Below are 13,937 nucleotides of genomic sequence, written 5' to 3' on the forward strand. Positions count from 1 at the left end.
ACATTTATCCATATTATGCAATCAAGATAATTCTGTTCCGAAAAATAATACCCATTTTAATGAAAGTAAGGATGAGAATAATCTTTTAAATGAAAATTTCACGTTGGCGAATAATTTATGTTCCAGGGAGGTTTATCTGCAGACTTTAATTGTTAGCGTCGAAAATAATGATTTAAAACACTATGTTAGATCGATCATTGACCTCGGGAGCCAGAGGTCGTATGTCAGCAAATACGTAGCGGATGTAATGAAATTGAAGTGTCTTGGGGAACAAACGGTGACTCATGGACTTTTCGGAGGACTGAAAAGGCGGGAAAACCACAAGATATATTCCATTAAATTGCGTAATACAGAAAATAATTTCTGTTGTGATGTAGAAGTAATGGATCAGAATAAAATTTGCACTTCTCTTCCCAAATTAGATTCTAAAAACATCGAAGAAGTAAAACAATTGGGTATATTTGTTAGTGATATTTGCTTAGATGAAAATCTTTGTTTGTATGAAAACGATCCCAAGGAGATTCACATATTATTAGGGGCAGATACGGCAGCCAGATTATTTACAGGAGAAATTAAAAAACTTTCGCCTGATCTAATTGCGATGAACACCAAGTTAGGGTGGACAGTTATTGGAAGATCAGGAATTAATAAAAATGATAGTTCCAGCACGCTAATGTCGCTACTTGTCAACGACGTAAATATATCCGATCTTTGGAGGCTTGATACATTGAATATCAATGACCCTGCGGAAACTCAAAGTAGAAAAGAACTAGAAGAAGCGGCTAAGGAACATTTTGAACGCAGTGTAACACGAGATAACGAGGGGCGCTACATTGTCAGTCTACCGTGGATACATGATCATCCACCTCTTCCTGATGGCAGAAAGTTAGCTGAACGAAGACTTAACAGTTGTATTAAAGCCTTAGAACGTGTCGAGAAGCTGGCCGATTATGATGATGTTTTTCAGGATTGGCAGAATGAGGGTATCATTGAAGAAGTTGATCCTATGCAAGAAATCAAAGAAGGACAGCATTTCTTACCTCACCATCCTGTCTTCAAGGAGAATTCGACGACCAAAGTTCGACCCGTTTTTGATGGTTCAGCTAAAGAAAAGAATACACCTTCTATTAATGACTGCCTCGAAAAGGGACCAAATCTTGTAGAACTCATTCCATCTCTCATAAATCGCTTTCGTGTTGAAAAATATGGAGTGATATCTGACATTAAGAAGGCCTTTCTGCAAATTGGATTACAAGAACGAGATAGACCATATCTCAGATTTTTATGGAAGGATAGAAGAAAAGACGGAAATATCAAGATCCTGCAGCACAAAAGAGTTGTGTTCGGAATCTCCTCCAGTCCTTTCCTTCTAGGAGCTACATTAGAACTTCATTTAAAAAACGCCCCAGATCATCTCAAGGAAACAGCCCAGCAACTTATGAGGTCCTTCTACGTTGATAATTGTGTTTTCAGCGTCAACAGAAGAGAAGAACTCGCTAGATTTATTTCGGAATCACAAGCACTATTATCTACTGCCAAGTTTGAACTTCGAGGGTGGGAGCATTCTCCTACTGAAGACAAAACTGAAGAAAGGCAAGAAGACCGAAAGGTTCCAGTTCTTGGGCTTCTGTGGAATTTACCAAAGGACACTATATCTCTAGATGTGAAAAGTTTGATGAAAGAAGATAAAGGACCTATTACAAAAAGAAAAATCCTGTCAACCGTTCATCGAATCTTTGATCCGATAGGATTTTCTTGTCCAGTGACTCTAGAGCCCAAATCTTTGTTGCAGGAATGCTGGAAATTGGGTCTGTCCTGGGATGCTGAACTCCCTCTGCTGATAACTGAAAGATTCGAACGCTGGAAGATGAAGTTACCGAAATTGAAGGATCTTGAAATACCAAGATGTGTACGTGAGGACTTTGCAGAAGATTCCAAATTTTCCATCCATGTTTTTTGTGACGCAAGTCAGAGTGCCTACGCTACATGTATCTTCTTGAGAGCTGAATCTGCTGATAGCACGTCGTGCCAGTTAATACAAGCTAGAAATAGAGTTGCTCCTTTGAAAAAGATCTCTATTCCACGCCTAGAACTTTTGTCCTGTACTATTGGTGCTAGATTGGCAAAAGCAACCATATCCGAACTTGGACTTGAGAACATACCAATCTTCTACTGGTCTGACTCTATGAATGCTTTGTATTGGATCAAAAGAAATGAGAATTGGGCCACGTTTGTTTACAACAGGGTACTGGAAATCCGTAAACTCACCAATCCTGAAGACTGGAGGCACATAAGTGGAACATTAAACCCAGCTGACCTTCCATCACGAGGTTCCAATGCAGAGGAACTTGTGAAATCTCTTTGGTGGAAGGGTCCAAATTGGCTGAGAATGCCTATAGAAGATTGGCCTGTTTCGGAAACTATGCCAGATTTCGACGTTGTAAACTCCGAAAAAAGAAAATCTATTGTGTCTGTCACTAACACCACGACAGAGCAATTAGAGTACTTTTCTAAGGTATCTTCTTTCCGAAAAATGACCAGAATCACGGCTTGGATTTTTCGTTTTTATAAAAATGCTAAAACCCAGAAAAAAGAAAGAAAATTCGGTACCCTAGATTTTGAAGAAGTAGAGGCTGCAGAAAAGTACATTTTAAAACAAGTTCAAAGTCAATGTTTTTTGGGGAATGAAAAACTGAACTTACAGACATTCCTGGATTCAGATGGTTTATTAAGAGTAAAGACCAAAATTTCTCAAAGAAGTGATCTACCAACATTTAGATTTCCAATTTTGCTGCCTTCAAAGCATGATGTTATTGGAAAACTTATTTTTGAAAAGCATGTTGAACTTAGTCATGCTGGGATACAGATTTTGATGTCGAGTTTAAGAGAGAATTATTGGATCTTAAAAAGCAGGAAGACAATACGTCAAGTAATAAGGAATTGTGTAATATGTCAACGTTTTTCATCTCGGCCATTAGAAGTAGCAAGTGCTCCACTACCCGAAGATCGCGTCAGAGATGCTTATGTTTTTGAAGTAGTAGGAGTTGACTTGTGCGGACCACTATATTTGAAAAACAAAAGCAAATGTTGGGCTGTACTTTTTACATGCGCAGTTTATCGCGCAGTCCACATCGAGCTGGTAACTAGTTTATCAACAGATAGTTTTATTCTAGCTTTACGAAGGTTTATTTCTAGAAGAGGAAGACCAGCTACAATTTATTCAGATAATGGAACCAACTTAGTGGGTACTTCTAATGAGCTGAAATCTGTTGATTGGGTGAAAATACAAGAATATGCCTCAGTAAAGAAAATCCTATGGAAATTCAACCCCCCATCAGCCCCATGGTGGGGCGGATTTTGGGAAAGGCTTATAGGTATGTTGAAATCTATCTTAAGAAAAATTCTTGGAAAGGCCTCCTTACAATTTGAAGAATTGTACACTGTACTATGTGATGCTGAGGGCATTATAAATTCAAGACCTTTGACATACTTAAGTGAAGACAATGAGGACCTTATAGCATTAACACCTGCTATGTTTTTACAAGATGTAAAAGAAATAGGAGTTCCAGATATAGATCAAATAGATGCTAAGAGAATGAATAAAAGATTCTTCTACAGGCAAAAAGTGTGTCAAGATCTCAGAAAACGTTTCAGAATCGAATATCTTGGACATCTTAGAGAATTTTCAAAGATTCGTAATGAATCTAAAATTAAAGAAGGAGACATTGTTCTCATCGGTGATAGTAACGTCAAGCGAATAAATTGGCCTTTGGGAAGAGTCATCAAATTATATCTTGGAAAAGACAAGAAAGTTCGTCTCGTGGAAGTCCAGACCAAATCTGGGTCTTTCCTACGTCCAATCCAGAGACTTTTTCCTCTTGAGGTCAGCCAAAGTGAAAAATCTGCTATCCCGTGTCTCCCAAAGAGTGATTCTCCATCCACAATGATGATTCCTGATGGTACACCTACCTCTAGTGACTCTCATGCTGTTTCAGATGTGAGACAACCAAGAAGATCCCGTTATGGCCGGCTTTTAAAGCCCAATGCTCTCCTAGACTCATTGGTTTGAGTATCTAAAGTCTTTACGAAACTCAAAGGTGGGAGAGTGTTGGATACCAGGCCTTAACTGTAACCAGTTTTAACTGTGAAGAACTTTCCCTTCTCACCACCAGGGGTTCGTTGACTTCCTCTCGATTTGGCGGCAACCAACGAACGCGTTTTATACTCTTCTAACTTGTAAATATATTCTTAATCATGTAACCTATAATCAAGTAACTATTAAAATAATATCTTAAAGAGAAGTTCCCCATGTTAATGAGTCATACAGTCACTGAACCTGCCACTAATTAGATATTTGAGATTTTCAGCTGCAGATGGAGACAACAACACCAGTATGTAAACAAAAAGAGATTCCAACCAACAAAACAAAGGTAAGCGCATTTACTTGCCTTTAATTTAGAGATTGTTTGTGTTGGAATAATACCTAAACAGCCCTTCCTCTCGATGAAAGGATACTTTTATAATTTTTTTATTTAATTATTTAGAATTCTAAAATTAGAGGAAAAGGGATGCGATTAAAAATAACTTGGAAATTTAAATCTCAGACAATAGAATTGAATCAGAAATTTATTTTCATTCAATTTTATATAACCTCATTTCGCATTTCGGGATAAACAACATTTTTTTATTTCTAACTTTTCTTGTTGAAACTCTTTTTTCGGAACGCTAATTGAGAGATCCCTTTCAAATTCTGCAAAGTAACGACAGACGAATGTAAATACCAGGATATAAAATTATTACGCTCTAAAATAGAATTCACAATCAAATTATTTTTGGAAATTTATTGCTAATTAATTAAGTATGCATGTTTACGATATAGTTTGGAATGGTTTTTTTTTTCTCATTTCATTGCTTTTTAATATAGGAATTTTTTTTAGCTATCTTTAATCAATTTTCGATTCGAAATCCAAATTATCAACAGTTTACTCTAATTAATGTGATGAAAGCTCATATTTGCTAGAAATATAGTAAAATCTCAAATTAGCAAACAAGAAAATTTCGTTAAAAAAGATAAATCGTTTGGACCATAAAGATTAATTCCGTAAGCAGTCATTTTAATTAGGTTTCATATAAATTCTTCGTATTACTGATCGCATATTCGCCCAGAAACATAATTATAATTATATATAATTATCAGTGTCGTCGTAAACATTACAATTATAACATAATTATCATTTTGGAATAACATGAAAGGAAATTTGATCTCTCCTTCTTATATAAACCCCATTAAGGTTTCATTTGAGTCCGTACTTAGCTTTTAAAAGGTTGGTAATGAAATACTTGGGGATATGTATTAAATTATACATTAACCTACAGATGCTATCGAAACATTAACCGTATGTTTGCAGATACATACCTTGTCCACGAGTAATTGTATATCTGATGTTATTTATTCCTTTTATGAAATATTCCCAAAAAATAATTGCTTATTATTTCTATCAGTTAAAAATAAATTGTACTTTCGAAATCCATTAAAGATGCATTTTTTTTTTATCATGGCACAATTTTAATATTAGAAGGAAACTTCTTAACAGCAGACTTACAACAAGAATTATATTAGATGTTATATCTAAAGTTAGTAATTTGACATCTGATACATGATATTCAGAACTAGGATTTAAACATCTAGTGCATCATATCAGATTACGAATTTTCTTTGTACAAAAATACTATTTTTTACAAGGAAAAATAAAGAATTAATCTTTTAGAATTAATAATTAGCAAGTAAGGATGTATTTTCTATTTTAAGAATAAAAGAAAATATAAAATTGATTGAAAATTTATTTAGTGAGAATTCGTTGCTTTCTTTTTTAGAATATATACACAGAAATAGTTATGGTGCTTTTACATGGGATTGTTTCTAAACCTTGCTAGTTTTTAAAAATTATTTTAATTTAAATAGAGAATAACTCTTTTTCCTTTACAATATCTATCCAATAGCTACATGTATTTCACTATTTGTATTATTTTTTTGTTTGACTTGTTTTTTTTCACTATTTGTATTAAGTTTTTTGTTCGTAATGTTTTTTTTCAACATATGTATTAATTTTCATATCATCATTATGAATCAATATTCTTAAATGAAATCATGTAGTTGTGTTTTTATTTTTCAAAAAATACATTTGCTTCTAGATTAGTGTTGCTCTCTCTACTTTTAAAAAGTAAATAGAAAAAACAGCACGTCATATACATAGTTCTCTAAGAAAGATTTTCAAAATAAAGAAAAATTCATAGTTCTTTTATTATTAAAAATAGATTTTAGATTCCATTGACGATAGTCGCCGGCAATATCCATAAGTATAAAATCTAGTTTTTTAGACGTTTCCTCAGAAATTCACAAAATAATTTATATTGGCCTCTAAGTCAGATTAATGTAATTCAGAACACACATTAAAGAGGTGATTAATCTGTCCTAAAAGCTAAAAATTAGGGAATATGAAAATATAATCTAAAATGTAGTTTCTTTAAGATTGATAATTGAATTAGATATGAAAAAAATGAAGAGTGGTATATTTCTAAGAATACTTCAACAGAGATAGCAACCTGCAGTAGCTTTACACCATCGAAAGGTTATTAGTGAAACTAGTTAAACAATAGCAAGCTGAATGGAAAAATAAATATTACCGACAATAAATCAATGTAGATTTAAAATAAAAATTTCCTTTTCAGCCGATTTGAATAACCCACAATATACTCTTTAGTTGGTGTTGTATAAATGGTTACATAAGAAAATGGGATATTTTCCACAATGAAAATTGCCGAAATTTCAGTTGTAAAAGTAGGGATTTTTTTTCGCAAGTTTAATTCAATTTCTGAGAGAACATTAAAGACATATGGGACGAATGATTTATTTCAATTATAAAACAGTTGAAAAATATTTGTTTCTTAAAGGTAAATGGAATATATGCCGTGAAGCGATGGTTTTCAATTTCATGATAATAAATCGGTTCGCTTCCGAAAAATAATTTGCCGTAAAATTATTTGACAATATATCAGAATAAGTTTAATAATTGCGATGAACTTATTTTAATTCAAGTATGCTAATAATAAAAACTCCAAAAATGGATGAATATCATATAACTTAAAAATCTAAAGAAAATTATATATTTTGCATGATAAATAGCCTTTAAAAATTAATACTATTTCACTGAAAAAATAAAAATATGTAAAAATAAAGTAGTAAATGCATAATTTTTATAAACTCCATAAAATGTAATTCAATTACAGTAAATAGAATGCATACCGAAATTTATAGAAAAAAGAACCGAAATATATTGTGTTTCGAGAAAAAGGCAAAAATACTTTTTTGTATCATAGGGACTCCTGTTTGATTTTTTGTCAGATTTTTTTCCTATTTTTTTTAAAACTATTATTTGTATTTTCCTTTTATGAAAAGTTATTAATTGTAAGCCAAGACGCAGTTTTCTTGAAAAAAAATACATGTATCTTATAAAGATATAAAAATAATTTTAATTGTTCACATAAGTTAAATTTTTTTTTCGTTTCCTTACTTAGATCTTTGTTAAATTACTCAAGTTAAAAGAATTCTAATTAATGGCTTGCGATCTGTCTACATTTTACTTTATTTTAATTTAACTCTGAATAACAGATACTCGGTCAGATTGAACTTTAACGCAGAAAAATACTTTTTCAGACATTTAAAAATTCTTCTTGCGATAAAACTAATATTATACCATTCTTATTTTCGAATATGCTGTATTAAGTAAATGAGATTTTTTATTATATTAATTATTGAAATTATTTCGTCTATTACCTAGTTTTAAAAGCCACCACTTATTTTATTTTTCAAACATCGACAGACATATTTAGATGAGGTGAATTTATATTCATTTAATTAATTCATTAATGATTAGACAATCTCGGCTGTTATAAATTCAGCTTTTAAATATTTTAATAGATTTTCTTTAGAGAGTTCCATTGAAAATATTTTTAAAAATATATTTACGAAAGTAATATAGTTTTTTAAGCAGACTATTAGTAATATATAGATACTAAATGCAAATTCTCTTTTTAGAGAAGCATTACTTCCTGTGAAAAAATAATTATGATATGCACAAAATATCACTTGTAGCACCAGAACTGTAATGCATCACCGGATGAGTTGACATATCTCTGCCATAAGCGAATATTCTCGCAACCCCTGACACCGGAAATAGAGTATTTCTGGAGTTTTACTTCAGTCTGTGCGCGGTTCCCTTGCTTGCATGTGAGGACCCCATGTTTACTTAAAGAATGTAATTTTTATAGAATTGGTTAATTAAAATTTCTTTTAAATTATTACTTGACTAATACCTATACACTATAATAATAAGCATCTTTTTTTAAAAAAATATTTCATCTTTCAGTAGGAAATTTGTTTTATGTCTTTATATCCCCAAACTTAGTTAGCGAAATTTAAAATTAATGTGGAATTTTTGCATTTAAGATTATATGATATCAACAAAAAATCGGATTATTTTGAAATTATTTTGGTATACGAGTAAAATTATTGGAATAAACAGTATCGATTATTATATATGATTCATGTAGGCGCATGCTTAATGGTAATGTAAATCTGCTTCATTGAAATGATGAAACTTAATTATGTATTCGGCAGTAACGTTGCAACTTTCTCTTGCACGAAATACCTACTGTAATAGCCGAAAAATATTAACACGAGATTTTGGAGAATTTCCAGGCCTTTCTGAATTCGATAAACACATTTTTGGAATTATATCTATTTGTATGTGAACATGGTCACCCAAAAATCACTTTGAGCAAGAGATATGGACTGGACTTTGGTATATGGATTAACAATCATATTTGTAGAGATTTTCGTCGAATTTTGCACGAAATCCATTCAGAGGAAATCTGACTGACTGACTGTTCAATTAATTACATGCGAATTAGATAACTTCAAAAGTAAAGAGCTAGATAGATAATATTTGGTGTGCCGATTTAACGTCTAAAATGTAGATTCTTGTCAAATATTGAACCAAATCTGTTAAAGGGTTGAAACTCTGTCTTGTCTCTGACTTTTGCATGCATATAAATGTAACAACTGGTAAGAGGAATGACTTAAATCAACGAGATTTCTATATGTTAACTTGTAACTACAGCTAAATTTTAAATTCATTCGGACTAATATAGATATTCTTATGCTAGATTTTGTTAAAATAGTAGATTCGCTCCAAAGATGTATATTTCGTAACTATTGTTCGCTAATATCAGGCAAGACATTTGCAACTTTACCCAAAGTCCATAATTTTATAAGAAGGTAGGGGTATAAAAACCTAAGTTGTATAGTATGCGAGAAAGTTTAGGGGAATTAAATCCCGCTGATTATATCAAGCATTCTTCTGCTTTAGAAGTTTTGTGAAAGACGAATCCAAATAAAATGATTGACTGTATTTGTTGTTGTGTTGTTTCTTATAGCACTTGCCATTGGACAAGCCCGCTGTTGCGAAGACAGCGATTTTAAGCCGGTGGGGGAGCGTCTCTTGTTTTTATAGTAGCGCCATCTAGGGCCAAAAGAACGACTTTGCTACACACACGTCACAACCCTTTTTACGGGCTCCCTTTTACATTCACTCATCCACAGATCGTAATTTAGACCTGAATCAGAGAACGATCACCCCTGATCCAGTAGCCTCAGTGGTATTACTCTGGACATGGAGGACTTTGTGACCACGACAGCGCGTCGGCCCCCAAGCACGCGGGGAATCTTCGGTCGGCGGGATGACTGTATTTATTTTTATATATTATTGTAAACACAACGAATCTTTTATAGGTCAGCTACATTAGCGACGGATTGTTTGCGCTTAAAAATTAAGAATAATTATACAGGTAATCGTAAAATTAAATATACTGGAAATGCTGCATTCAATAACTTATTATTTTACTTATTAATCTTAAATATAAATTATTAGCCACGGCATGTATAAATTCAAATATTCGTGTTTGAATATAAAAAGATATGTTTTTTGTGATAAAGTAAATGAGCATAGCATCATAATTCACTGTAATAATACAAATTATGAGAATCATGCAGCCTTTCTCTGTTTTCGAATAAAAGCATGTAATTTATGCATATTATTTATTTATGTTCGTTTTTTAATTTTATAACATTCCAATTTAACGCTTTTTAATGCTAAAATTTAATTAATTTAAGTCATATTCTATATTTTCCAAGGATTTTGAAATATAATCATTTAACGCATTTTGTTCCAAAAATTATGTAATTAATTTTTATTCATTTGATGATTTTTTTAGAGGTAAAGGAATTTTACATACTTGTATTATGTCAATGGAAATATACTTTTTTGTAATATTTTCAGAACTTAATTATTAGTTAATTATTAATTATTTTTTCTTCACAATTGTCACCAATGGATAGTTTTAGAGACCTTGATAAAAAATAGATTGCAAGATTAAAAAGTAGAAAATTAATTTAAAAAGTTTTTGATTGCTTGTACAATGACGTTAACTTATTTTTAAAAATAATTTTTAATTAAATTTTTATTCTAAAGAATTTTGAACGACAAAATTATTTCGAAGAATAGAATTTTAGCGACACTGAAGTAGAATGCAGTATCAATGTTATAAATTACATGGCTTCAAAACACATTTTTTTCTTTCTTGCGTTAATACCCCTTTCAGAATTGTATTTCATTTGAAAATATATAAACATCTCATAAAGTGCAGAAAAAAAAAAGGAAAAGAAATTTTTCGCATCTTTACGAAGTGAAATTTTGAATAATACTTTCAGAGAAATCTGAAATCCCAAAGTCAATCTCACTAAAAACCTTTTTATCTTATTAAAAAAATATCCTTCTGCTGCTCTCAACAGACTCTGAAAAAAAATCGATATTCGAACCCTCGTATTGAAAGACAAAATTATATATAAAAAACATTAAAGTCCCTTTTCTCAATAGTACTTAAAATGTCAATAATTTTTTTTTCTTTTTCTGAACCAATGGTTCGTTTTTTCATTCATTTTTCAATGCACCATACTCCATTCAGAGGCGTTCACTTTATCTTGACAATTCCACAAAAGACCTTCCTTTCCCATTTCTAGTAAGGATAAAAAAAGAAGAAAAAAAGAGTCTTCAATTAACATCGAAAGAAAAGCCTGTGCGCAATTCCCGTATCTAGGCCCTTGTTAATTATTTCTACAGCTCAGGAAAAGTTCCGACTTGCTTAGTTTTCCCCCTTTTTTCCTGCTTTTGTAATGTCATTCATGAAAGTTTTTAGTTTCTCACAAATCAGCAAACAAAATCCTTTGGAAATCCTGGGTCGAAGATATCGTGTAAGTTTTTTTTTCTCTTTCTATTTTCCCCTAAAATTAAACTTTTTCCCCTTTTGTCGAGATTTTATCCATTAAAGAGTCGTGTTAACATTTCTTCCATTTCGGTTCCAATTTGGAGAGTAAAAGTTTTCTTTATCTTTTTAAAAATCTTTTTTTTTTTCGAATTTTATTTCCAAAAAGTTTTCTTTTGTTTTGATTTCTATCCGTGTATGTAGAAGCGTATTTTATGCCCTATTTGCTCATTTTTTATGGAGTAAAAAATAAAATTCAGAATTTTGAAGTGAGCCACCAATGGTTTCCCGTAAGCAAATAATATCATAACAATACAGTTCCAAGTATTTCCTATGAATAATACTGTCCGGTTTGAAAACGGTTTAAATATGTTTAACAAAAAGTATTAAAGAATAATAATTCTAGAATTAAAAAAGTTACTTCCTCTTTTTGCTTTCTGTGATTAAAATTTAAATATGAATTGCATGAGCTTCTTTTTAATCTACCTAATCTTTCCTTCATGGAGTCCAGCTCTCAGAATTTTCTCCAAAAACTTTTGCAGAAGACTATCTGTACTATTGAAAAGGAGCCTATTCGAGTTTTTGTCTCCCCAATCGAAATCCCCCCCCCCCCGAAATACTAATGCAAAAAATATTTATTTAATTTCAGGGGGAAGATCCCAAAAAATCACAAAAATTCAAATTGCTAGTCCAAAAAATTCGAATCATGGCAATATTTTAGGCTTGATTAAATTTTGTGTAACAATTTTAAAGGCACATAGATGGCATAAAGAATGCCATTGAAAAATTAATTAAATTTAATCACTATAAGATTAGAAAAAGCATTTATCTAGAAAAGAGGCATTATATCTAGAGTTCTATATTATTCAAAATTTACAGGGTATTCTGTTAATACTCTAATTTTAAAACTCAGAGTATTGTTACTAGACATTCAGAGAAAGAAAACTTGGAATGGAATATGATGTCGCAAACCATGTTGAAAGGGTAAAAAAACGCACGCAAATTTCAATGTTCGCCCTGAATGAGAAACATTGCAATAATAATTACAAAAAAATTTATGTGATTAATTATTATTAGAGTTTTTGGAAGTGCTGAAGGCAGAACTCATTCATTGTACATGAACAGTCTACAAAGATGTAAAAATGATTTTCGGAAGCAGTCGACAACACCAGGTAACTTTTGAATTCTGCCTCATCGTCGATAATATAGGGTTTTATAAAACCATCTGTTGTTTCCATAGAAGGTGCATAAACTAGTGATTTAAAGTGAACCCACTTGAAAAGACAACGATTCCAATCCGGTAAACGCGAAAGCCAAGTGATGGGGCCAGTGGGTTCATTCCACCTCCATATCTGCCACAACGTCGATAATAGAAATTATTATCGACGATAATAAGATATATAAGACCATCTATTGTGTCCATAGAGGGCTCGCAAACTAATGATTTAAGGCGATTCCATTGGAAAAGACACGGATTGTAATTCGGTAAACGTGGAGGAAAAGTAATGGATCTCATGCGCCCAGTCCACCTCCATACTTTTGATATCTACCGCAACGTCGATAATATAGGTCATTATCGACGATAATAAGCTATATAAGAATATCTATTATGTCCATAGAGGGCTCGCAAACTAGTGATTTAAGACAATTCCATTGGAAAAGATGCTGATTGCAATCTGGCAAACGTGGAGGCAAAGTAATGGGTCTCATGCGTTCAGTTCACCTCCATACTTTTAATGTCTGCTGTAACGGTGTTACAGGTTATTATCGACAATAATAAGCTGTAAAAAAATCATCTACTGTGTTAACGATAAAAGACTTTGGAGGGTTCACAAACTAATGATTTAAGATGACCACAAAGGAAAGGAAAGGATTGCAATCCGGTTAAGATGGGGGCTAAGCAATACATGCAGCGCATTCAATGCATCTTCTTGAGTTTGTGACATTGAGAAGATTACACAGCTTCTGTGGAAAAATATACAAATATATCGTCATGCATGAACCACAAACCTCGCTGCATATGCCGGAGTATTTTGCAGTTTTACTTAGAGGATATGTTGCAGAAAAATACGGTATGTTGTTCGGGCAACAAGTACGGTGCCAAGAGATCATCGAGGATTCTGCCCACATATTAATACTAAATATCTGCTAAGATTTCTTTGATACGCTGGTATAAGGATTACCAATCGTTCCTTTTGCGCATTATGTGTGTTAACAATGTCTTCTGGATCCGAAGTTTGAATGCGTCTTTCATGATTTACATTATGTTCTATTGCACTTTTTGTCCCTCTCGATACCTATTAACTACCCTCTGATTTTGTCAGCTCATTAATGAAACACCCAGTATATTCTATTTTAAGCATTCGTCTTTTATATTTGTATTGAAATCCGCATGTTTGAAAGGGCTAGTAAATACTGATATTTATCGATTATTATAGCAATGACCTTGTATAAAAAATTCTATTTAACATTCGTGCGTGTGATTATAAGATGTAGTTAAATAAATTAGAATCATTATAAAACGTACTTCAAAATATTTTTGTAAGATGTATTGAAAT

General features: G+C 32.1%; 2 protein-coding genes across 4 annotated transcripts in view; one reads left to right on the top strand and one right to left on the bottom strand.

Moving 5' to 3' along the window:
• LOC129963547 (sodium/potassium-transporting ATPase subunit beta-1-like) overlaps positions 1 to 13,937 on the bottom strand; it is a 201,458-nt gene that overhangs the window by 13,973 nt on the left and 173,548 nt on the right. The gene's annotated exons all lie outside the window — the stretch shown is intronic.
• LOC129972426 (uncharacterized) lies at positions 248 to 4,069 on the top strand. The gene is made up of 2 exons (XM_056086565.1): positions 248 to 2,515; positions 2,705 to 4,069. The coding sequence occupies exons 1-2, from the start codon at positions 248 to 250 to the stop codon at positions 4,067 to 4,069; spliced, it is 3,633 nt and encodes a 1,210-aa protein (XP_055942540.1).

Source organism: Argiope bruennichi, chromosome 1 (genome assembly GCF_947563725.1).
Source record: "Argiope bruennichi chromosome 1, qqArgBrue1.1, whole genome shotgun sequence".
Lineage (NCBI taxonomy): Eukaryota > Metazoa > Arthropoda > Arachnida > Araneae > Araneidae > Argiope > Argiope bruennichi.